The 26219-nt window shown below is 41.0% G+C and overlaps 1 protein-coding gene across 3 annotated transcripts in view; it reads left to right on the top strand.

Moving 5' to 3' along the window:
• Nucleotides 1–26219, top strand: part of LOC136851235 (beta-catenin-like protein 1) — a 211406-nt gene that overhangs the window by 126775 nt on the left and 58412 nt on the right. For all 3 annotated transcript variants that reach the window (XM_067125188.1, XM_067125190.1, XM_067125189.1), the window contains 2 exons: nt 1487–1635; nt 2130–2304. In XM_067125188.1, the coding sequence (XP_066981289.1) occupies nt 1487–1635; nt 2130–2304 (324 nt within the window). The remainder of the gene's footprint in view (nt 1–1486; nt 1636–2129; nt 2305–26219) is intronic.

Here is a 26219-nt window from a genome sequence, read left to right as displayed (position 1 = left end):
TAAATTGCGATCATAGCGATCAACGTTTTGGTTTGTAAATGTTGACGCGGCGTTTACTTTGTCGTGTTTAATTCAGTTCAGAGCGCTTTTCTTGCTTCTAGTTAGCGTAAATGTATCTCTAGATACTTTATTTATATGGGGCAAGGTTATTTTTCATTATACAAAGTGTTTTTAAGTTGAAATATAGCTAAAATACATCTCTTTGTGAAATTAATTCATCTTTCATTTTTGTTGGTAGGTGACGATGGCTGTTTGGGGGCGTTTGTTTTGTGTAAAAAAAATTCAAGATTCCATTCACTATTTTCACTTGATTTTATCATGATACAAGCTTTACTTATTTATCATTTATCGTTGGTTGGTTGTTTATAGGATTAAAATACTGTTTTCACCATGTTTACAATGCAAAGTATAACGTTAGTCTTAACAATACTTTTATCATTCTCTTTAAATTTTTTTAACTATCCAAGATGGGGTAAAGATTCAGTCTATTTTTTTAACTAGAAGATGGGTTAAAGAGATGGAGGAAAAGTTGACTATTGTAATTTGGTCTCTTATAAGCAAAACAACAGTTTCTTGATTACGTTTATGGCTGTACACATTTACGCAAGAGTATAACGTTACTAAAATTTTTAATATTTTTACAAATAATATTGTAGTAGATATTTGATTATTAATTGCTTACCGCCTGATTACGAAATTTAAAAATATTTTACAAATAATATTGTGGTATTGTTATTAATTGCTTACCTCATTGCCAAATCAAATTATCGTAAGGTGAATTATCGTAACTCGAGCCTTACTTGAGTGTTTTAATAGTTGTATCACAATAAGTGCATTTAGTCATGAAAATGAGATGGAAATACAGTATTTAGTGAATATTTCCCAGTGAAAAATACTGCGAAGGGGCGAATTTTCCGCAAATAACGGGTTGATACGTTCCAAAGAGAAATCCGTGAATACTTGAGTCAAGCAAATCGTGAGAACGCGAATCCGGGGGTTTACTGTATAGGGTTGTTATTCTTGTCAATCTTCCTCCAAGAAAAAGATTTCTTGTGTTTACAGTGTTGTAGATGTTGAATTTTTTTTCTTGTTAATTTATTTTTATTTGTTTTATGATTTGTTGTCATGTTTGATTAGGAAGATGAAAAGTGACATAGGAAGCAATGGTCATAAAGTAATAGGAAAGTTGAGTCCTAAAGTAAGAGAAAAATGCTGTAAATTACCCAGTTGCTGAGATACTGTCCTGCTCTTCATACATTTTACTTTGCTTCAGTTTATTATCAGAGCCTTGTCCTTATGAAGCATTGGAGTGTGTGAATGTTAGCTGATGCACATGTCTTCATAACCATCATAAGGGTGTTTTCATTATTACTGTATATTTGAGTAACAGATTTTGTCTTCATGGGCATTGCAAGATTGTTTTTGGTGACAGCTGTAATTTTGTCTGTTCAGAATGTAATTCACACTCACATTTACTTTTTCTCAGGTGTATAAACGTCATGATCCACCGACCAGCGAGGAACTTGAGATGATGGAGAACCTTTTTGACACTCTATGTGCATGTCTGATGCTGACAGATAATCGAGAACTCTTTCTACGTGGTGAAGGTCTCCAACTAATGAATTTAATGCTCAGGTAAATTAACTTGTATTCTTTCTTTCTTCAGCATGTAAATTGTAATCTTGATTTTACTCATTGTTCTTGTGTCTGTAATAAAAAAATTTTACAAAATTTACTTTTAATCTCCTAATCTAGCTGATATATACTTTCTCATTTCATTTACAAGGATTTGTGAGGGAAGGATGCATTAATATTAGAGGAATGTGACAGTAGTAATGGCAAAATAAAAAAAATCCTTTAGTAAGTTTTTACAGTGTTTGTGCTTTGGACAAGCCTCTTGCTTTAATATTTTACACTTGCATTATTGCTCCCATCCAAATATCCTAAAATTAAGCATGTTGTATTATGAAACATAAAAATTATTTGTTTTTTCTTGCTATATGGATATCACTTGATGTTACAGTATATTGAAGCTATGAATTATTATTAGTATGTACTGTATTATCAAGTAGTTTAACCAGAAACTGTATATTAACATCCATGTAATACAGCAGTGTATGATCTTTCAGGGAGAAGAAATTGTCTCGTAATGGAGCCCTCAGAGTTCTAGATCATGCTTTGACTGGCATTGATGGTGCTGACAACTGTAATAAATTTGTAGAGATTTTAGGCTTGAGAACCATATTTCCACTTTTTATGAAGACTCCAAGCAAGCATGGCAAGAAGGGCCTTACCAAAGACCAGGTAACGTTGATATTAATGAAGAAAATTATAAGTTGTATGTACAGTAGTGGTTTCATATTATTTAAGCACAAAGCTTGATATAAAGATACTTTGTAAATAACAGATGTGGACAGCAACTAGCACTGTTCCTGGCTGCCTATTAAAGTAAATTGTGGAAACCACAGGAATATCAAGTATGCTCCTGTAACTTTGTTATGTATTGAAAAAGTTGCCGGAGCATTCATGTAATATATCTGTGCTAGTTTTGATAAGCTCTAGAAAGTAATTACCAAAGTACAGTATATAAGCTGTATATATTCTTGTGGAGTATTGCTATATTACATAACGAGGGATACTTTCTGTTTCCGGGGCCCTGGGAAGGATCATGTCTAATAGTTTATGGTTTGGCCTAACTTTCAGTACTTTTTATTTGCTTTCACTTTCAGAAATACTCGTATGTATGACCCATGTATGACTGCTCTTGCTTTTTAAAATAAGTACAATTTGTTCCTACACAAGTACAAACTTTTGTTCTTTTCATTAGGATAAGCATGCAGACACAAGCTTTATTGGCTATTCAAACTTTACTGTTGAGGAAGTTAACTGCTGACAGGCTGGGGGAAACCCTGCCCACCTGACAGTCTGCGCTCCATTTTGCTTCCAGCTGCCGTCTTGTCAAAATGTCTTTCAGGACTCTTTGTCTGACTTTTGCTGTTCAGACTTTTGTTGGTTAAACTTGAGTATTCCTTTTCCTTCTTTGGTTTTGACTGTGTTTGTTATGTATTTATTCAGACCCATCAGTCAAATAAGCTTTCATGCAAGGAATTCGGTTTGTTTTTCCTTGCCAAAATGAATACTCGTTTTCATCAGGCACATAACAGCTTCTGGTAGTTGCACAACAGCTGTATTGTTCTCCAATGTACTAACTAATATATCTACTTTTCAGCTACGGTAGATTAAGCCACTTGAAAGTTCCATGACAGTAAGATTGACCTTATTCTAGGCAATCCTGCTATCACGGGCTGTGTAGCCTTATTCCTCTGATCTCTGTAGCTTAGTCTTGTTGATTCTCAACAACTGTGCAGACGAGGCAAATTCAATAGTGGTGGAAGGAAGATAAGGCATTCTCCTTTCCTTTTTCATCATCTTCTGCATCGTTCTTCCTGAACTTCACCTCTACACTGACTATGTCTACGAGCTTAGAGTAGGGGGAGTCTGCCCCATGCTAGAAGACTTAATAAACTTCTTTCTTCACACCTTTCCCTTCAGGGTAGGGCGGGGAGTCTTGATTGTCATCTACAATTGATTTCCTGGGCAGGGCTGGAACTGAGTGCCATTCCCTTAGACTGAAGGTTCTCTTTGTCTCTCCTTTCTGTAGGCTATTGAGCTCGCTTTGATTTGAGTTCTCTTTCTGAGAGAAATGAGTGTGTCAGTCCTTCGTGAGGCATGTTCACTCCTTGTTTCCCCTAGTTTTATATGGTTTTATGACAGTAATAACAGGTAATCACTTCAACCTTCTCACTTCAATCCTTCAGGACAGTGTGGCTTGGTTACCCAACCTATAGGTTGGGTTAGATTTGCCAACGGTCCAGGGGTGTTCTTCCTATCTTTCCTTCGTCAGGCGAAAATGGTGATAAGAAAACACTTTAACTCTTCCCGAGTGATCTTTGAGGATCACACAGAGAAGAATTTACATGGCCCTCTTTGCACTACTCAGTTGGTTTCTGAATTCTCAGTTTTGAATTTTTTCGGGAAGCGATGAGCCTGTGTTCCTATCCCTTCCATAGTTTGACAGCCAAGGTGGCAGGGTAGCACTTCACCCCTTGTATCTCTAACTCTTCAGGGCTGTTAAAGAGGGGCTAGTGCAACAGGTCCATGCAGCTTGTGCTTTCAATAGGCCCTATCTTCAGATCTGGGTGATTGGTAGTGATGGGTATTGTGGAGTTTCCAGCATCTCACCGTTCGATGTTTTTGAGTAGGGTAAGAGGAATGGTGCTGTCCTCTAATTGTCAGGGTATGGTTAGGAAGGCTATTGGTCTGATCAGAGTTTTCAAACTGCTAGTCTGGTAGCAAGGCTACTGGGCTGATTAGGGTCCTCGGAGCACTGGTCCAGGACACTCTGCTTTTTGCAACTGCTACTTCTGGGTCCCACAGGTACTGGTCTGGTTGGTAACATTGTCGTTCCAATCTAGGTCCTCAGATTGCTGGTCAGGTAGCAAGGCTACCCGTCCAATCAGGGTCCATAGACCACTGGTCCAGCAGTAAGACTACTGGTCTGTTCAGGGTCCTGAGACCACTGGTCCTGGACTGTCTATTTCTCCCCATTGGCTACCCGTAGCTCCTCTGGTTCCTGGGGTACCAATACTGGTCCAGCCAGGGTTTTCAGACCGTTAGTCCAAGACCCTCAGTAATGAACCAGTGTGTGCATGGGAGGATTGAGCATATATGTGTTCATTCTCCCCCAGGGAAGTGACAGGACTGGCTATCCTATCATCCAGTAAAGAAAGTTCCCCTTTTCCTGTTTTTTTTTTTTTTTTTTATAAAGTTTAGTCTTTTAGAGGGGTTTGACACAGTTGTGGACAGCCCTCGTTCATGTTTCACGAGCAAATAAGCTCTGCACAACACATGGTCACATAGTCAATCCAGGTTGTCGACTGCCAACGGCCTTGCTCACCTACTTGAGGCGCAACCATGTCCAGTTGATCAAGGGTGCTAAGGACTGTTCATCTATTGCCCATTCTTCTCAAGATGTTTCCAAATACAGGGGTAGAATAGACTTAGGGGCTAGGACGGCAATTATTTGCACTCTCTTCAGAGCCTTATCATGAAGGAGCATGTGTTGGGCTACACTTGCAAGTGCCCAACGTAATTCTTATTATGTGGACTGTAGTGGTTACAGTCAGAGAAATGGAATTGCATCTTCAAGACTTCTCCATGGTTGTGCAATGAGTTTACATCTTTAGAAATAGTAAAGTTCTTCTGGTAGGATTTAGACAAACTCCATAATGGGATTCTGTGTAACTATAATTTTTGAGATCTTTGTACAACAGGGTAACAATGGGTCTACACAGGACGATTTCCCATTTTGATCTGTCTTAAAACTTTCACGCTACATCATAACAATACTTATCATTTACACACACACGAACACACAATGACCTCGTTCCCAAGGATTCCTCACTGCGTACGTGACAGCTCTCAGCTCAGAACAAAAGAAGACGTTGACTTATGCTGACATACTGTTTTCCAAACAACACATTGCTGACATGTTCTGCTGACATGTGCGACTTGATGGACTAGATCTGTGATTCATACACAACACCTCCGTTGTGCTCACACAGATATATATACTTTTTCTAAGTCCATTTAAAATGCATATGAATGGAACTACGATTCCATTTTACATCATGTCATATCATGACATTTGCTCGGCCACGGAAAAACACAATAGGAACGAAATCACCAAAACATTCATTCATGAGTTAAGTATAACTACTCAAAAAGCAAAGCAAAAGCTATACATTTTCAATATTCATTATACTGATAACGTGACTGAAGATTATATATAGAAATCACATATAGAAAATATATGTAGAGATAATACGTATATGTAGTAAAAATGTAGAAAACATACGCAGAAAATAAACATAGAAAATAAACGTAGAAACATGTTTCATAGTTGTGTGCACAAGATTCATGAATACATATGCAAAGATGATGATTAAAAAATCAATGCCTAAAAATGTATCCAGACAAAACAATAATAATAATCACATGATGAGGTTATTTAAAATAGATAATTATATAAACCAAATGAAACAGACATAACTCATAGTTATCCTGTTAGATTGACCAGTATGGATATCCAGATTATTAAATGCAGTGCATATCTTGATTGATCAACATGCCACTCTATGTACTGTATATATTACAATATGTATATATTGATACATATGTATTATTTTTTTATTAAAGAAATAAATGTAGCCATTATATAAGATTATAGTAAATATCACCATCAGTGTTTTTCTTCTCCCCGCATTTATTACCCTTGCAATAAAAACCTTTTCAGTCTTTCTCTGTGTAGTCAGGTTTTAATGAAAATAATGGCCAGTTATCACATTATTTAAACCTAAACACCCAATGACTCATATCTAATGGGGACCTACGAGCACCACAGGATTTCGCAATGTCCTCCTTCAGTCCTCGTGTTCTCTTCCAAAACATTACGCTGGCAGCCACACCCACGGATCCTAGCAGCATACCGATGGCAATCAACACGTAGAGGAGAATAAAGTCGTGGCGAACAGTAGAACGGTTCACAGGAGATAACAGGTCCAATGCTGCAATAGCATTTTCGACGGGCCTACTGTAGGAAATTGTCAGACTTTGCAGCCTTGTGTTCCCCCACGATGTACTGATGAAGAAATTATGCCCACGGATGATAGTAACCGCAGCCCGGATAACCAGCGATGACATTGTAGCAGTGCAACCATCATTGACGACGAACATGTTTCCTGATGCCCTAGTTCCGTCCGGACAAACGACGCTGTATGCTTCCGCAGAGAAAACGAATGCCGTGCCGTTCAAGAGCCTGTGACGAAACTGATTGTCGTTATACCTGACCAGACCATCCAAACAATGTTCACGTGTATGGGGAGAGGTTCTGTTAAGTACTAAGTCCAATTCGCATGAACCCAAGGACATATTTGATATATTCCCGAATTCAAACAAATCGATCCCGCACACCTTAAAACCCATAACATCATAGCAATCATTTAACAGTTCTTGATCTCTGACTACCGTATAAGTTTACTCATTTCTTTAGAAATAGTAAAGTTCTTCTGGTAGGATTTAGACAAACTCCATAATGGGATTCTGTGTGACTATAATTTTTGAGATCTTTGTACAATAGGGTAACAATGGGTCTACACAGGACGATTTCCCATTTTGATCTGTCTTAAAACTTCCACGCTACATCATAACAATACTTATCATTTACACACACGAACACACAATGACCTCGTTCCCAAGGATTCCTCACTGCGTACGTGACAGCTCTCTGCTCAGAACAAAAGAAGACGTTGACGTATGCTGACATACTGTTTTCCAAACAACACATTGCTGACATGTTCTGCTGACATGTGTGACTTGATGGACTAGATCTGTGATTCATACACAACACCTCCGTTGTGCTCACACAGATATATATACTTTTTCTAAGTCCATTTAAAATGCATATGAATGGAACTACGATTCCATTTTACATCATGTCATATCATGACACATGTAGCCATGTTGGGAATTGAGCATGTCGTACTCTCAAGTACCAAATGATCCCTGGGGGGTTTTGACGGGCTCCCTTTCCTGCAGGTAGGGTATCTCAGGATGTCATTGTCTGGAGGGACATAAAGCCCTTGTGCTTAAGGGGTCAGATACCAAGGTGCAGGAACTGATTGTTCAGGGGAGTAACTGGGCATTTTCTGCAGATGTTTTCTGACTTCAAGAGAGCCTAGGCTGTCATTCAGTTGCCTTACTAGTGATGTTTTGGGACCTTATGATTTTGACCATAGCTGTACAGAAAATTCATTTAGTCCCAAGCAGCCTAGTGAGTTCCTCCTCCACCCCTTCCTCATCGAAAAGGAATCTCCTTTGTTTGACACCACAGGGAGACTCGGTTTTCTCCCTGTCTCATGCTAGACTGTCTCAGAGAGAGGAGAGTCTCTCTCTCTCTCTCTCTCTCTCTCTCTCTCTCTCTCTCTCTCTCTCTCTCTCTCTCTCTCTCTCTCTCAGGCAGTTTTAGTTGGGATCTCTGGCCCTTCACTGTAGAGGATGTGTCATCTTCTATCTGTGGGGGACTAACCTGAAGGAAGAGGCTAGAGTCAAGAGACTTTCTTGTCTGGGGCAGACCTTTCTGGCTACTTGTCCCACCAGACCACTACCTACCTGGGAGCTGATTTGTGTGGGGAGGTGGAATACAGTGTTGTCTCTAGTCCCTGGGCAAATTTTGGCACGGAGGATTGGACTGGCTCTGGGTTCTACTTCATTCTTTTTGGAATGATGAAGAGGCTGTAGCAAGTCAGTGCAGTTGAATAATAGCACCTGTCTTTGCCAGGCAGTGTCCTTTAGACTCCCGAGCTTATAAGGCACTGCGGTTGAACTTGCAGGTTCAACTGTGCAGGTTCAACTGGTCTTCTCTTCACTGGAATTGTAGAAGTTCCAGACTTCTATCCTTCTGTTGAGATTCCCAGACGTCTTCTCCTTTGAGAATTTTTTCTCACTTTTAACTACTCTTCTGCATTTGGGAATTGGTAAGGGAAAGAAGGAAGAAGGAGAATGTGAAGGCAGCATTCTTTCCCTTTGACTGCTGTTTGTAAGAGAATGCCTGTCAAGGCATTTCTCCTGCAGTGAGAGTCTCAAATTCTAACAGTAGTGAGAACAAGGATGTTGCATTTAAAAAAAAATTGGTAATAAAATTTTTTTAATTCTGGCCCATATGCAGCCATCGTAGGGCTTTGTTGTTGGGTGAATTTGCTGTCATTTTTTCCAATAGGAGAACCTTCTTTCGCAAGTTTAGTGGCAGTAAACTACAAGATATAGTCGGCCCCCCGTATTTGCGGGCAATGCGTACCAGACCTCCCAGCGAATAGTTAACACTCCCTCTAAAAACACTAATAATTGCCCATCTTGAAAGTTCAAATACCAAATGTATACTTGACGTATTATCTTACATCAAATATACCTTAAATTATTATCGTATTACTGTATTAATCTTTGAAACCTACCACCCCAAACCACGCTATCTAGAAAAGATAAATCTCAGCCAATGTCTACCAAAGCAAATGGACTATTTTCAGCACTTGGTGCAGAGCAAATCATGTCTCTTCTTCTAAGACACCTTTGACAGAGATTGCTGATTATTTTGTTGTTCTTGAGAACCTCTAAGGGATTATCCTCCTCCACTATCAAAGGTTACAGAGCAATGTTAAGCTCAGTATTCAGACATAGTGCCTAGATATTTCTTCGAATCAGGATTTTTATGAGCTTATTAAATCGATCGATATGATGAAACGTAAAGCATTAGAACAAGTACCATGGAGCTGGATGTGGTACTTAAATGGCTTTCCGGTCCTCCCTTTGAACCTCTTGACTCTGCTTCGCAAAGGAACATAACCAAGAAGACTTTATTCCTAGTAGCCTTGGCTACAGTCAAGAGAGTAAGTGAAACCAGACTCTAGATAGAAGAATCAGTTTCTCTAATGGAGATGCAATATGTTCTTTTACTCTTGGTTTTCTCACTAAGAATGAGAATCCAGCAAAACTTTGGCCTTGTTCTTTCGGCATTAAAAACCTAACTCAGACAGTAGGTTCTTTAGATGAGGAAAGATTCCTTTGTCCGGTAAGGGCACTCTAATGGTGCCTCCATAAGACTGACAAGATAAGAGGTCCATCCAGTCACTTGTGGTGCTCAGTGAAGAACCCTTCACGACCTCTCTCAAAGGATGCCCTCTCTTTCTTCCTAAGAGATCTCATTCGCGATGCACATTCCCAAGTGGGAGAAGAGCTTCTACCCATTCCGAGAGCAAGAGCTCATGAGATTAGAGCCGTAGCGACGTCCTTATTATTCAAGTACAGTCTTTCTCTTCCCTCCATTCTCCAATCCACTTATTGGAGATGTAAGTCAGTATTTTCAATGCATTGTCTACGTGATGTGGAAACAGTTTTTAATGATTGCAGTACCTTGGGTCCTTTATTGGTGGCTGGCACGATGTTGGGGAAGCAAGTATAGGAAGCTTTCCTTCCATCCTTACTCTTCTCCTTGGTGTTGAGTTTTGGGGAGCCTGGTGGTACTCTGTACTGTACTGAGATACCCTCCAGGGCTTTTAATGTTCGGGTGATGGTATTTTTAATCTTTTGGTGTAAGTACCAGAGTTGTTATCAGATTTCTTGTGTTGGTACTGCGTCCAGGGCAGGGGCAGACTTTTTACTTTGCTATCATTCGGTGAAGTCCTTTTCTGCGAGGTCCCCACTTATGTAGCAGATGACACTTGGCTTTAACGCCACACATCTATGGGGTAAGATGAGAGCCACCAGAGGCAGTATCTTCCTGCAGCAGCTCTCTTACCAGGTAAGGAAACAGCAAACCTCGTATTGATGTTAGCAACACCTTTCTATTCTCAATTTATTACTTCTAATACTTGAGGTAGAATAAGTCCATGAATCCCACCTCCTATTAATGTGGGAATCAGCTATGTAATTACTTGGTAAGTTACTTATATAAAAATGACATTTTTATAATAAAATAAAGTTGTATATACTGTATACTTACCAAGTATTTACAGTCGGAGCCCTCCCTCCTCCCCTGTCTTGGACATGATGGCATAAACAAATTGATCCTTCTTGCTCTGTTGTTCCTCTTCTTCCCCGAAAGTGGGCAGGGCTAGCTACTTATACCAAAACCAAAACAAAAGAATCACCACTAGGAATTTTCACATTTTAGCTGCCGGTTAATAGAAATTAATAGCTATGTAATTACTTGGTAAGTATATATAAAACTTTATTTTTATTATAAGAAAATGCCATTTCTTTAGTGTAGAAGTCTGCTTTTGCCAGAGGTTTATCTTTTCTAGATGGAGTGGTTTTGGGGTGGTAGGTTTCTGTTTCCTAATATTAGCAGTTATGACTTGGGCCATCGATGGATGGTTTCTTGTTTGTCAGTTTTTCATAAGTTGTATTTTAACAGATCTTTCATGTTTACAATTGATCCCTGATCCCCTTTTCCTGCCAAGAGCAACCAGATTCACTGAACAGCAGCACCAGCATGCAGTAAATGTGCCTCGCTGTCAAACTTCTAAGTTTCAAACGTCCTTTATTCCTCACACTGTTGGACTGTGGAACAGCCTTCCTGAGGATTTTGTGCAATTGGAACTTGAGAAGTTTAAGCGAAGATGCAATGCATTACTACCCTGATAAGTCTCCTTGTATTTTAATAATTTAATCACATTTTTATTTATTCATTTATTAATATGTTAACATCTGTTTTTCTAATAACTAATCTCATCTTTCTTTATATCCCCATACCTTCAGTTACTTCTTTTGAATGAACATCATATTCTTTGGAAGCTTGAATTTCAAGTCAATGGCCCTTGTGAGCTTGTTCCATATGAATAGGGTTCATCTTCTGAATAATAATAATAATAATAATAATAATAATAGTAAGGGCATCTCCCTCTCCTTCACACTCAGGAGGAACCTGTCAGATCATCAGGTATTTTGAAGATTTGATAGTTTTTTATCACCTGCATGTTTGTTTTACCCGTGGAATGTCACCCACTGGCCTTGGACACTTTTCCCTTGAACTGGTGGTGGTGCTGAAGGGTTGGGTAGCTAGCTCAGCTCCCTTTTGGCACAGTTGGCACCTCATCTAAGATATTTGACTGGCAAGAGAGATGTTAGGAATGACTGACTCTCCTCCTCTATCTCTTTCTTCCTCTTGTAAGTTGGAGAGCCAAGATTCCTAATCTGTGCACAAGGCGGATGGACAAGATTGCAGGTTAGTTACTCGACCTACCATCTGTCTGTGTTGGTTGTGAAGGGACACAAGTTCCCCTCTTCTGCAGGCAAGGGCGAGAGGAGGATAGATGATATGTCAGGACTCATATTTAGGCTTGCTTTATTGCCTTCAAAATGTTTTTTTCTCAAGGTTCTTTTGGCCTGATTAAGTAATTGCATTATAATCTATTACCTACTTGTCAAGCAGCATAGCAGCTGCGACATCCTACATGGGCAGCATGGTGGAGGTTTAGGGTCATCCTTCCTTTGCTCCTGAATGGACCAGGGACATTACATAGCCAGGTTGGGCACACCTACCAATCAGTTTAGAAAATACTGAGATTTCCTCCCACCAATGGGTGGGTCTCCTGAACAAAGGTTTGTACTTGTGTATGAACAAATAGGAAATTTTTAAAATTGTACTTCTCCTAATATACAAACCCACAGTTCTTTACATTTACGGCCCACCTCAGCCACCCCTCTAATCTGTCACCTGGGCCAGAAGGCAGAGTGGAGTGCAGACTGGCAGGTGGACAGGGCTTCCCCCTGCCCATTGGTAGCTAACTACCTGGTCAGTCAAGTTTGATGGCTGATCCAGCTCACATTCGCAAGCTTATCCTAATGTAAAGAACCTCAGGATTATATGTTAGGAAAAATACAAATTACTTTTAAAATTTTCTGTATTTTAGTTGGAAAATAATTAGAATAAAAAATCATAAAGAATAAAAAAAAAAATGCTGTACACTTTTACTTATGCTGTGAGCAACATGAAGTAAATGGTGCTTTAAAATGCAGTTTCTATGCTAATGGGTGGGTAATTTACTCACTTGTTACAAATAATTTTGCTAAAGAATGCAGCCCCAAATTTGAGTTTCTTTATTCAAGAGTTGATATGCAGTGACTGCAGTGGAGAAATATCAGGTTTGGTGTAGGAAAAATCTAGCTTTGGTAGCAGCTGTAAGACCTGAAGGGAGTTACACTACTCACACAGATGCAACAGTAGTGCATGTGTCAGCTATCTTCCTCATTACACACCAGGTCTGTGCAAGATAAATGTTCACCCCAGTCCTATGTCTTTTCATCAGGGAAAGTGGGTGTGTTTTGAGGACTCACAGCAGCTACCAAAACTAGGTTTTCATACGTCAAAACCTGTTTTTTGACAGTGTAGCCACTGTTCATCTTCAAAGGAGCTTACAAAAGAAATTGTCAAGGGACAAAATGGCTGAGCTCCTAATAAATAAATCAATTCTTTGCAGCGTCCCTTCGGCCCTAGCTACAAATTCTTTCATTCCTTTTACTGTACTGCCGTTCATATTCTCTTTCTTCCATCTTACTGTCCACCCTCTCCTAACAATTGATTCTTAGTGCAACTGCAAGTTTTCCTTCTGTTACAACTTTCAAAATTTTTTACTGTCAATTTCCGTTTCAGCACTGTGTACAGTACTTCCCCCCGCTTTTTCACACTTCACTTTTCCATGCTTCATTTTGTTGTGGATTTTTGTGGAACATATCTTTTACTTTTCTGCAGGAACTTTCACCAATTTGCAGATTTTTTCTATGGACCGTATCGCTAAAATTATCACTAATTCGCTTTATTTTCTTAGAGCAATGCTATTTATTCGCTAATATTTGTATTTTTCATATTGTGTTCATGACTAAATACTGATTTTTATAATAAAAATGGTTTACGGTGTACAGTACTTATTATGATTTACAGCATATTTGTTAAGCTCGTTCCAGGTTGGGCCCCAGATTGAGCATAACAGGTGTATGATTCAATTTGATTCTCTCTCTCTCTCTCTCTCTCTCTCTCTCTCTCTCTCTCTCTCTCTCTCTCTCTCTCTCTCTCTCTCTCTCTCTCTCTCTCTTTACTGTATTACTGTAAAGTGTTTTTGGATGATAGAGCTTATTGTACAATATTTAAAATTTTTGCTAATTATTTTAATTTTATTTTCCAGTCTGCTTTTACTAGAAAATAAAATTAAGAGTAATTAGGAAATATTTTAAATATTATACAATATGTTTTACCATCCAAAAACGCAGTTCCTCATTGGACCAGTCGGTATCGTTCTCACCTAGCACTCTGCTGGGCCCGCATTCGATTCTCCGACTGGCCAACGAAGAATTAGAGAAAATTGTTTCTGGTGATAGAAATGCATTTCTCTTTATAATGTGGTTCGGGTTCCACAATAAGCTGTAGGTCCCGTTGCTAGGTAACCAATTGGTTCTTAGCCATGTAAAATAAATCTACTCCTTCGGGCCAGCCCTAGGAGAGCTCTTAATCAGCTCAGTGGTCTGGTTAAACTAAGGTATACTGTACTTACTTTTTCATCCAAAAATGCTTTACAGTAACATCATTTCAAATACCTTACATTATTGAGGAAAGAGAGAGAGAGAGAGAGAGAGAGAGAGAGAGAGAGAGAGAGAGAGAGAGAGAGAGAGAGAGAGAGAAAGAATAGAATCATTCACCTGTTATGCTCAGTCTGGGGCCCATCCTGGAATGAGCTTAATAGATACATTACTGCAGTATAAGTACTGTAAATTATTTTTATCATAAAAATCTGTATTAGTCATTAACACAATATGAAAAAATACAGTAGTTAGTGAATAAAGTGTGTTGCTCTACAAAAAAGGCAAATTAGTGATAATTTTAATAGTTTCTACCAATATATAAAGAAAACAGTATGACTTCAATACTATGAGAGAAAACAGCTATGCTTATGTACACAGAGGTAACTTGTTTAGTTGTCAAACATTCCGGAAAAGATTTTTTTAATTCATATCAAACATTTTATAGATATTTTGTTGTGTTTGCATTAATATTAATGTTTTAAAATTAGTAAATCATTGTTATAGCATTTTAGGGGGTACATATACATAAGAGTAACAGTTGTACAAGGGTACTAATCTAAGATGACCTAGGGTGTTTTGGAATGATGGTTTGGGGTGTATCTTTGTTCGAATTGATATTAAATTGTTTTAGTATGATAATTTAAGGTATATTTTTGTTTGAACTACTAAATTAGGCAGTGAACTTTTAAAGCAGACAGGTACAGGCAGTCCCTGGTTATTGATGGGGGTTCCGTTCCCTACGGCATGACGGTAAATGAAAATCACCGATAACAGAAAATCAGCAATAACAGTGCTTACTGGCGCTGATAACCGGGGATCAGCGCTGCTGTTAAGTGGGGATCGGCGCCAAAAATCCAGTTATCGTTGTTGCTAGACAACACCATAAAACCGGATCGTCGATAACCAAGGCTGCCGATAATCGGGGACTGACTGTATAAGTGTTTTAGTTTAAGGGGTACAGGGTATTTGGCTTTTTAAGCATTTTTAGTGGGGATTTTGCATTTCCGCAGTGGGTTCTGGAACCTGTCCCTGCGAAAAAGTGGTGGAGCACTGTATGACAGATAGGCGTTGACTTACGACAGGTGCAACTTACTGTGATCCCCATTCGCGACAGTAGAAAAAAATTACAAAAATAAGTGAAATATTGAAAAAACATAAAAATTTCCAAAACATCATGCTGCAGGCAGCACTTACATGTAGCAGTCCCAGCATTGTGCTTAAAGCAGGCCACACACTACCAAACATTTATATCTGGCATAACATATGGTCATAAAATTGAACAATTTAAGAACATATGGCTAGGTTGGAAGGATTGACTAAGTTTGATATTTGTCCATTTAAAATGTTTACTTCAAAGATCTCTGATGCATACTTACATTTAATTGTACACCAGCTGCAGTCTGCAGCAGTGTATGATCAAACGCTTTTGATAGTTTGTGGCCTGCATAACATGCATGTACACACACACACACACACACATCTGCTTTTATTTCTCTCTCTCAGCACTGTCTCGTGCTAGTATCAGCCCTGAGAACAATAGCTGTCAGTTGCGCTTCATTTGCTGTTTAAAAAGTTTTATTAAGCCACAGTATGTTGACAGAAGGGCACTTTCATCATCAACAATTTGGCCAGCCAACAAGGCAAAAAAGGACATCAACTTGGAATTTAAAACTGAATGTGATTAATTAGTGTGGACGAGGATAAAGAATAAAGCATGTGACCTAGAATTTTCACGTCCAACAGTGTCGACAATTCTTAGTAGTTGAGAATGCATATGTGAAGCTGTGAAAAGTTTTTGCTCTAGTGAACTCTATTGTAATTACAAGCAAAGGCAAGGACCAGTCCTTGAAATGGAAGTTATTAATGGTGTGGATAGAAGACTAGATTAAACAAGTAAAAAATGCGCAGAAGTTTCTTTCGTGCAATCGGGTTTTCTGTACATCTTGTAATCAAGGCCACCGAAAATAGATCTATCTTTCGGTGGTCTCGATATAATGCTGTATGAGCTGTGGCCTGTCCTATATCATTGCCAGAAGCATGATTATGGCTAAATTTAACCTTAAATGAAATAAAAACTACCAAGGCCAGAGGGCTGTAATTTGGTATGTTAGATGATTGGAGGGTGGATGATCAGCATACCAATTTGCAGGTGTGGACGGACAGACAAAGCTGGCACAATAGTTTTCTTTTCAGAAAACTAAAAAATGAACACCATTAATCCATATTACCATCCAGGCAAAGGCAAGAAGTCTGTTTCAGACTGTTAAGGAACATGCAGGTGATGACTGTGAACAAGAGTTCTTTGCAAGTATTGGATGGTTCAAAAGGTTCAAAAGAAGATTTGTTCGGGTAACAGGAGAGGCAGCAAGAAAGTTCCTCGATAGTTTTGAAAAATTTTTAAAAGAAAAATGATAAAAGATTATAACATTTCCCATGCAAAAACTATGAGTTAATAACCATTCTTAGAATAAATTAAAAAAAAAAAAAGACTAGAGTAATTGCAAAAGCATAAACATCACAAAATGCATGTGCTCCACACGTGATACATAAACGTCGTAAAAACATTTTGTAACAAAACATAATGACAAAATGGAAATTGGTTGAGATTAAACTAGAGATCAGTACAGTAATAGCAAAGTACTTTCCAGTACTGTACAAAATTCTTCTTCTTTTAACATGCTTGTTTTTCCCATATGTGCATTTAGTCATGAAAATGATATGAAAATACAGTAATTAGCGAATATTTCTCAGTGAATACTGAGAAATATTCGCGAATGGGTGACTTTTCCGCGAATAATTGGTAGATACGTTCCACAGAGAAATCAGTGAATACCTGATTCCGCGAATAGTGAGACCGCAAATACGGGTGGTTTACTTTAATGGAATGTAGCATCCTTGATTTGAAGAAGGCTTGGATGAAGCCACAGTGTCAGAGGCAATAAAGCTATGGATAACCAACTAGTTTGTTTATTGTCAGGCCCTCTTTCCCCTTGCTGGAGAGAGGGTAGGATTGCATCTATTAATCCAAATTGAGCTAGATTATAGAAAGGATACTCAGTCATCTAGATCATCTGCATGCACGCCGTTCAGCATGCAACGGCTTGTTCACTGTTCCACAGCCCACTGGAAAAGGAAGGGAAAAATGAGAAAGAGAGGAGGCCAGTCCCACATACACTTTCTCCTTGTAGCCGCACACCTTGAACCAGATGCTACCTGTCCCTCAAGAAGCTGGCTGAGCTACATGACTTACTGAGCATCCACCACAGGACCCAAGGAAAAGGTGTCCAAGGATCTATGGGCAATGTCACAAAGGTAAAAGGGGGAGGAATCAATGCCCCCGACCTGGTAAGATCTCGCCCGGAACATATTGTTTTCCATCATGGAAGCTGTGGAGTAAGCCAATTTGATTATCCAACTAGTCAGAGAAATGGTGTTTTTGGATACCGTTTCTCAGCCAGGCCGAAAGTAACAAATGAGTCGTTGGCACTGGATTTGAAGGTCTAGCCTCAGATTGGCAACAATGATGACATGGTCATTTTGTAACCACAGGACCATGGGATCGGAATGATCATCCCCGCTGATCACCATCAAAATAGACAGAACTGCAGAAAGGCGTAAGTCTCCGGATTGTATATGGAAACAAAAGATGACCTTGCTTTTGTCCAAGGGTGCAAGGAGACAGAGTAGAACAGCGGCAACTTCAGTAAGTCAAGTATAGAAGGGCTATAATCAATCTTCCTCAGAGGTCAAACAAACTTCCAGAACGTTAGGATGCTAAAACTATCTGTCTCTGTCTCTTGACTCTAGCAATCAAACTTGTTTGTAATGATAACCACCTTGTCTGGAACGTGTCCGGTTAGTCGCTGTATTGAATGTGCTACTGTCTATTCGTGTACCTGCGCTGTCAATTTGAGAAGATGAAAGGACACTAGGCCCTTTTGTTGACCATGAAACCACCTGGTGCCATTGCTATCCAGCCACAGAGTACCTATCTTCAGATCTTGAGACTTGAAAAACTAAAAAGACTGTCTTGAGTTCCATGTAATATAAGTGCAGGTGCCTGCTGTTCTGACCAAGCTTCGAGGAATGAAGAACCCCTGCAGGGGGAGAGTGTAACTACACCTCACCGATGATTCTTGCCATCTAACCCTCAGACTAGGTCCTGTCTCTCTTCACTTGAAAAAGAAAGATGGAACAAGGAATTCCTTGTTGGAGAGTAGGAACCCTTCAGTCTCCCTCGAAGGTAATGAAGGGGAAACCCTACATGAGGGACCACCCTTTCAACAAGAACAGTTGGCCAAGGATGGCTTGCAATTGCCGAGCTGGTTGCCCCTATCAAGACAAGAACAACCTCACTGCTGAATTTGTTAGTTTTGCAGCTACTTTATACCTTCTTGGGTGAGAGAATGGACTTCTCAAGTCCGGTGCAACTTTCAGGTTGTGACCATATCTGAGAAGTCGGTCCCGTCCAAGGTACTCTTCGCATGAAAGCTTACCAGTACCAAGGATCGTTGAGAATCATCAAGAGACGTACCCTGAACAAACGTACATTAGTTGTGGAAGGGAGAGATGCCATGTGAAAAAACTTCTGGAGAGATCGAGATCTCACAGTCACAAAAACATGCAGCAGTTTGCTTGAAAGAGTGCGAAGTCTCCCCTGGGACAAGGTTTGATGGAAAGGTGTTTGCTTGTAAGGAGTGCGAAGTCTTCCCCAGGACAAGCGGAGTAACCTTCAGTAGGCTTGATGGGAAAGTATTCAAAACCACTCGTTGCTCAAACCCGAGAAAGGCTTGAAGTAGGACGCTGTGATGGCCACAAGCACTGAGAGTGGCGTTTCTGTCCTGAGCTCAGAATGTTGACACAGGTCAGGGAGGAAAGAATAATGACTTGTCTCTTAACTTTCCCTCAGGGCTAGGTCCGTTGATGAAACAGAAGAATGATGCAGTGGACTGGAAAGTTGAAGAGGAGATGCTATATCTTGAAAGGTAAGTTGGTATCCTACTGAAGGATATCTACTACCCAGGATCTGCCATTATAGTAGGAGCTGAAGGCTACAGGTGCTCCCACCAGAAGCCATGCGAGGGGGGTAAAGCCGTCTAGCCCCTTGAAGGAGCTCTGTTTTGATTACATGATAGCATTTTATATAAGTAACTTACCCAGTAATTACATAGCTAAGAGTTTCCACTCGAACGGCAGCTTAAATTTTGAAATTTGCGGTGGTGATTCTTTAGTTTTTGTGTCGGTGACAAGACCCCACCCAATTTTGGGGTAAGAAAGAGGAACAACTATGCCAATACACCATTTGTTTTTGCCGCTGGTATCGTTCACACATTGTGTAACTAAGCAGCTTGGTTTTGACAATTGTATTTTCTTCCCATCCGATGAAGTATTCTTTGTATGGTAGGTTTTCGGCATTGTTTTTTCTTGATTGATTGGTTTTTTGTTACTGATTATGACTTTTTAGCTAGTTCGTATGTCAGACGCTAGCTCTTCCAGTTTCCGGGCTGCAATACCCGGTTGACGAAAATTACCTATGACTCTCATACCCTGTGCACAAATTGCAGAGGGCAAGTTTGTACCATTGATCTGACATGAGACAAATGCAGGGATTGTGACGAATGATCTGACATGAGACAAATGCAGGGATTGTGACGAATGATCTGACATGAGACAAATGCAGGGATTGTGACGAACGTAAATGGAAGACCTTAACTTCTCATTTGAATAAATTAGAGAGAGATCGCAAGAGGAAGGCAGCCACTAAAGCCGCCGAGAGATTAGCTAGTCAGACAACTCCTAAATCTAACAACATAGTTATTCCTGCCGTATCTCCTCCTGTCATTCCTGTTTCCCCTGTATCAGTAAATACTCCTAGACCACCTACTCCTGCTTCTGATTTTCACACTTCCAAACCCAATTGCTTTGCCATCATGGAAAATAAATTTGAACAGAGAATTAATATGGTGGTAGATATAGTGGCCCAATTAGGGGCATTGATGCTTGTCCTTATGGATAACTCTGAGAAGAAAAGTGGAAGTGAAGTGTTAGTGGAGGAGGTGGCTGTTTGTCCCTCTGATTCTCCTAGGCATCGGTCACTGCCATACTCCCCTGAACCAGGGAGGAGGCATACAGTTAGCCCAAGGGAGGTCAGTAGGGTCTGCCCACGAGCAGTCGCCCCCTCGGACCAACCTGTTGCATCCCAGCCGCTGGAAAGGTGTCTCGGATGTGCATCAGCTCTCATCTAGTTCAGGAGATTCTTTGCCATACCGTAGGCATCAATGGTGCTTTCCCGACGAGTCTCGTCCCTTGAAGAGGCGTTCTTCTTCCAAGGATCTAGCTCCTCGACTTCACGGCAAAAGGTTGAGGGAGCCTCCTCTTAGTCCTCAACCCTCTTGCAATACTGTAAGTGAGACAGCCCTGAACGTTTCTCCTCTCCTGGATGCCAGGAACAGCGCCCCGCTTCTAGTGTACAACGAAGTTCTTTGTTGAAGCACCTGGATTCGAGTGAGCGCCCAGTAGCGACCAAGTTCCGTATATTACATGAATGCCTGCCTTCAATTAATCACCCTGATTCAGCTAAGCTTCCTGCAGTGCTTAAGCCTCCTGAAGCGCCCGAACTGCCTGTAGTGCCCCAACTTGCCTGTAGCACCCGAGCTGCTAGAAGCGCCCGAGCGCCCTGTGGTGCCTGATTTCCCTAACGCTGCTGCAACTGTTAGCGAGATTGTTTCTAGCCTTCATAAGAAGTCCACACAGGATCTCCTGACACAATCGACGAAGCAACAGAGAGATTGGTCTGCAGTACCCACCAGGACTCCCTCTCCTCTGCTGTCTAGGCCCTTTTGTGGGGGCAGACAGAGATCTCAGTCTAGGCCCAGGAGATCAGTTAGGTTCACATCCCGAGCCATCAAAAAGTCATCAACTAAATCTTCAGCCTGCAAGTGAGACCTCAGTCCTCCATGCCCCAGTGGGTGCGAGGCTCCTTCTCTTCTGGGAGAGATGGAGTTCAAGAGGGGCGGACCAGTGTGTAGTCGAAGTACTCAAGGATGGTTATTCTATCCCCTTCAGGGAGAGGCCTCCCTTGACCACCACTTCCGTTGCATTGACGGCCCACTCCGAAGGCTTGGAGAGGTATTTGGCCCTCTCAGAGGTTTCCTCTCTCATTAGCAAGAAGGCCATAGAATTAGTCAGGAACTCCAAGTCGATGGGGTTTTACAATCGCCTCTTCGCAGTGCCCAAGTATTCAGGGGGATGGAAACCGGTGCTAGACATGAGTGCTTTGAATGCCTTCGTAGAGAAGACAAAATTCAAAATGGAAACAACACAATCGGTTCTTGCTTCCACCTGTCAGGGAGATTGGATGATCTCCTTAGACACGCAAGATGCATATTTCCATATCCCTATTCACACAATTTTTTTACAAGTACCCGCTCCTCTAGCAGGTTGGCTACATCTAGCAGGGATAAAGATCCTACATTATTCAAATGACTGGCTACTTTGCTCTCCCACAAAGGATCAATAAAAGTTAAGTATACCTTAGTTTAACCAGACCACTGAGCTGATCAACAGCTCTCCTAGGGCTGGCCCGAAGAATTAGACTTATTTTACGTGGCTAAGAACCAATTGGTTACCTAGCAGCGGAACCTACAGCTTATTGTGGAATCCGAACCACATTATAGCAAGAAATGAATTTCTATCACCAGAAATAAATTCCTCTAATGCATGGAGGACTTACAGAAGTCAATCCACATGACTCAAGATTTAGGACTTTTATTGAACCTCCAGAAATCTCAACTAATTCCCACTCAGAGAATTCTCTGTTTGGGGATTCTGATAGACTCTTGGAGTTTTCAGGCTTCGCCATCCCCCAAGAGAGTGGAGGAATGTTTAAGGAAGGTGGACTCTTTTCTCGCCCTTCATTCATGCACAGCAACTCAGTGGATGAGTCTTTTAGGCACACTAACCTCATTGGAGCAGTTTGTAAGACTGGGGAGTCTGCACATTAGGCCAATACAGTTTTACCCGAGAGCCTGGTGGTGTCGGAAGGTACATCAAGATCTTCACTCCTTTCCTGTCACAGCAGAAATAAAGGAGGACTTGCATTGGTGGAAGTCAGAAGAAAGATTGACGGAGGGGAAATCTCTTCTCCCAGTGAACTCCGACCTAGACTTCTTGTCCGGCGCGTCGGATGTGGATTGGGGAGCGCTCCTTGGGAACTGAGAAATCTCGGGATTTTGGTCCCCACAGGAGAAAAGGCTTCACATCAACTTACAAGAATTAAAAGCAATTCACCTGGGTCTCAGTTGTTTTGCAACAGAAGTCTGCAACAAGACAGTCACAGTGCATGCAGACAACACCACAGCCGTCGCCTAAATAAGACATCAAGGGGAATCGCACTCATTCTCCTTGTGCGAGATAGCAAGAGATCTGCTGTACTGGGCAGACCAGAACCAAACCACAACAGATGCAATGATTCAAGATTGGTTGAATCTGGGCCTTTATGCTTTTCCACCCTTCGAAATGAGAAGGGAAGTTCTCAAGAAATTCCGCTCTCACAGCAATGCAAGAATGACTCTGGTGGCCCCTTTTTGACCACAGAAGGAATGGTTCCCAGACCTTCTGGATCTCCCATAGACTTTCCAAGGCTCCTCCCTGCTATTCCAAGTTTTCTCAGACAAACGCACTGCAGGATGTTTCATCAAGGGCTGTCCACCCTGGCCCTGACAGGCTTTCGACAGTCAGTAGACTTGTCCAAGCGAAAGGTTTTTCGCGATCGGCAGCGGAGGCCATTGCCAAATGTAGATGTGCCTCTTCCAACAAGCTCTACCAGGCAAAGTGGAAGTTTTTTAGGACCTGGTGCAGAAGAAACGGAGTTTCATCTTCTCAGACAGCTATCTCTCAAATAGTGGATTTTCTTCTTTTCTTGAGGACTTCTCTAGGAAGGTCCTCTTCCACCATAAAAGGCTACAGAGCAATGCTCAGCTGTGTTTTCCATCACAGAGGCCTAGACATTTCTGCTAATCAGGATATTTCAGACCTAATTAAGTCTTTCAACACCACCAGATCTAGAAAGGAGGAGAATTTCACTTGGAATCTAGATGTGGTACTTAAGTGGTTATCAAGTGACCGCTTCAAACCCATGCGCTCTTCCTCTCTGAGGGATTTAACTAAGAAGACTATTTTCCTTGTAGCACTGGCCACTGCGAAGATAGTAAGTGAAATTCAAGCGATTGACAGAAGGATCGGCTTTTTGAATGGAGACGCAGTCTGTTCCTTCCTATTAAGCTTTTTGGCAAAGAACGAGAACCCTTCACACCCTTGGCCTCGTTCCTTCACAATTAAGAACCTCTCTGATATTTTAGGCATGGAAGAGGAAGAAAGAGTGCTTTGCCTGGGGAGAGCCCTCAGGTACTACCTGCACTGAACCGAGAAAATTAGAGGGAAGTTTTCTAATTTATGGTGCTCTGTCAAAAATATCTCTAGACCCTTATCTAAGAATGCTACTTCCTTCATATTGAGGAACCTTGTTATCGAATCCCACTCCCAAGTGGAAGAAAATTATTTGAAAATCATGAAAGTGAAAGCTCATGAGGTTAGGGCAGTTGCTACATCAATAGCTTTCAAGCACAATCTTTCCTTATCCTCATTCTTCAAGCAACATATTGGAGAAGCAAGTCGGTGTTGGCAGTGCACTATCTGTGGGATGTGGAAACTATTTACGAAAACTGCAGCACCCTAGGACCGATGTCCGTGGCTTGCTTAGTGACGGGTGAGGAGGTGCAGGAAGTACCCTTTCCTATGTGTTTAGCTCTTTGCCTTGTTCGTGGCGTCGAGTTCTGTGGAAGCCTGGAGGGTAAAACAATGGAGTGCCCACCAGTTTTTTTTTAGTGCTGGGTAGTGGTCATGTTAATTTTTATGGTGTAGGTGATTCTATTACTAGCTTTTGTTGTTTTTTTGGTACTGCTACCTGGGCAGGGGCAATGATCTGAGCTTTGTTGACCTTCAGTATTCTTTCTTTGTCACAAAGTTCCTGCTGTATGTTCTGTAGGCCTTCAGAGCACTCCTTCACCGCAGAATATCCCACTTCAATAGAAACAACTCTGACTATACCGTCACATCTCTACAGGTTGAGATGAGCGCCAACCAGAGTCAGTAAGCGTCTCTACAGGTTGAGATGAGTGCCAACCAGAGTCAGTAATTATGTGTGCAGCTCTCTCACCAGATAAGGAAACAACAAATATTGATTCAGTGTTAGCCTTGTTTAGATCATTAACTTTCATATGTAAATTGTTATTTTACTGTCCACAATTCCCCGTCTCCTTTCAATGTGGAATCAGCTAAGTAATTACTGGGTAAGTTGCTTATATAAAAATTATATACCTGTATTGCAGTACACTTCCTGAACACCTGAATTAGCTCTGGTCACCTACCAGCCCAAACTACATCCCCATAGCTTTTACCCACTAAGTGGGTAATTAACTGTCAGCGTTACCAACGCTTACAGGAAAAATCTTGTAAATGAGTTACCTGAAGTACCGTTGCCAACACTGCTGCAAGTCCCGGCCGAGTGGGGCCGAGATCCTCAAATTGCTTTTTGTTCGCCATGCTGTGTGGGTGTGTCCCACATCAGGCGAACTCTTGGTCATTTAGCCTGACCCCCATTTAAGAATTTGGATATCAGATCATGATTTTGACTGTTTTCAATGCATTTTCTCCTGGATGGATACTTTATTGATTGGATTTGGAACTTCTCTCCCAATTTTGACTTTGGGATCGGTACTTTGGACTCGATTGGATAAGTCAAACAAGAAGACGTCGCTGTCTGCTAGTGCCGATGCTTCCACTTTGTTTACATCTTCAACGACAGAGCCTTCTACTGCTGGAGATGCTGACGCTCATCGGCCCTACACGTCCTGCAAGCGTAGGATGAGTACCCTCAAACATGATCGACATTCTGTTTGTATTTTATGTAGGAAGATGCAGTGTAGTATCAGTCAGATAGGTGGCGAGTCTTGGTCGGTAGATCAGATGGAAGAATTATTCAAAAAGTTAGAGGACAAGTTACTAGCTGAGTATGTCTAGTCTATTTTTCTAGCTTTATGACTAAATTAATGGAAACTAGAGATAAGGATAGTAGTACTAGTGTTGTAGATACTAATCGTTCTTTTTCAGCCCCCCTGCCTGTTCCAGAACCAGCCCTAACTGGTGCCGGGGGTCATGGAGAACCGCAAACCTCAAAGGTAGGATCTGCCGGCCCCCCCGGCACGGAGCAGGCAGTGTTGGCAGCAGATTTCTCCCTTCCCTCTAAAAACATAAGTTCTAAGGTGGATTTAAAATTAGGAATCACTCAGACGAGTAGGAATTCTGCTTTAGGAAGTATTCAGGAAGAGTACTTGAATGTGCATTCTTCTTTAGGTTCAGGTTTGGTTGGGGTCGCTAATGTTTAGGTCTCTCATTTAGATCAGTCGTCGGTGTTATTTCCTGCTTCGTGCTCTGTGCAACAAAGGTTTCCAGATCCATGGAGGGTCGTTCAGATTTGGTTTCTGATGTATCTGATTCTGAATTTTTGTTTTTCCTTGAATACTCCTTCTTCAAAGGTTCCTTTTCCTTCAGGGGTTAAAATTTCTTTCGTCTTGCAATGGTGGTAATTCAGGCGATCGAGTTTTCCAATATTCATGATCATGTCTTAAAGAATTTTCTGAATTTGATAATGATGTCTGTCAAGATTATCAGGAGGGGGGGAACAGAACCAGTCTATTTTCTTTCTTTGAAATCTATAGCCTCTTCGGCTGCTACAGAATTTTCCCCCTTTTTCCCTGTTTTCTTCTAAGCCTTCTTCCATTGCCCTTCTCAATCTTCTTTTTCGGTCCGCTCTTCGGAGGGCTCTTCTGGGTCGTTGTTGCTCATCCTGTTTTCTTGGTTTTTAACTCAGCAGAGCAAAGGGTTTTCTTGGTTCAACCCTGTGATATTAGAGCTTCAGCGACTCCCTCTCACTCTTCGGGGTTAAGGGAAAGGGTACTTTTAACGGATCCGTC

This window comes from Macrobrachium rosenbergii, chromosome 23 (assembly GCF_040412425.1).
Source record: "Macrobrachium rosenbergii isolate ZJJX-2024 chromosome 23, ASM4041242v1, whole genome shotgun sequence".
NCBI classification, from domain to species: Eukaryota; Metazoa; Arthropoda; class Malacostraca; order Decapoda; family Palaemonidae; genus Macrobrachium; species Macrobrachium rosenbergii.
The sequence above is the reverse complement of the archived record's forward strand: the minus strand, read 5'-3'. Positions and strand labels throughout refer to the sequence as shown.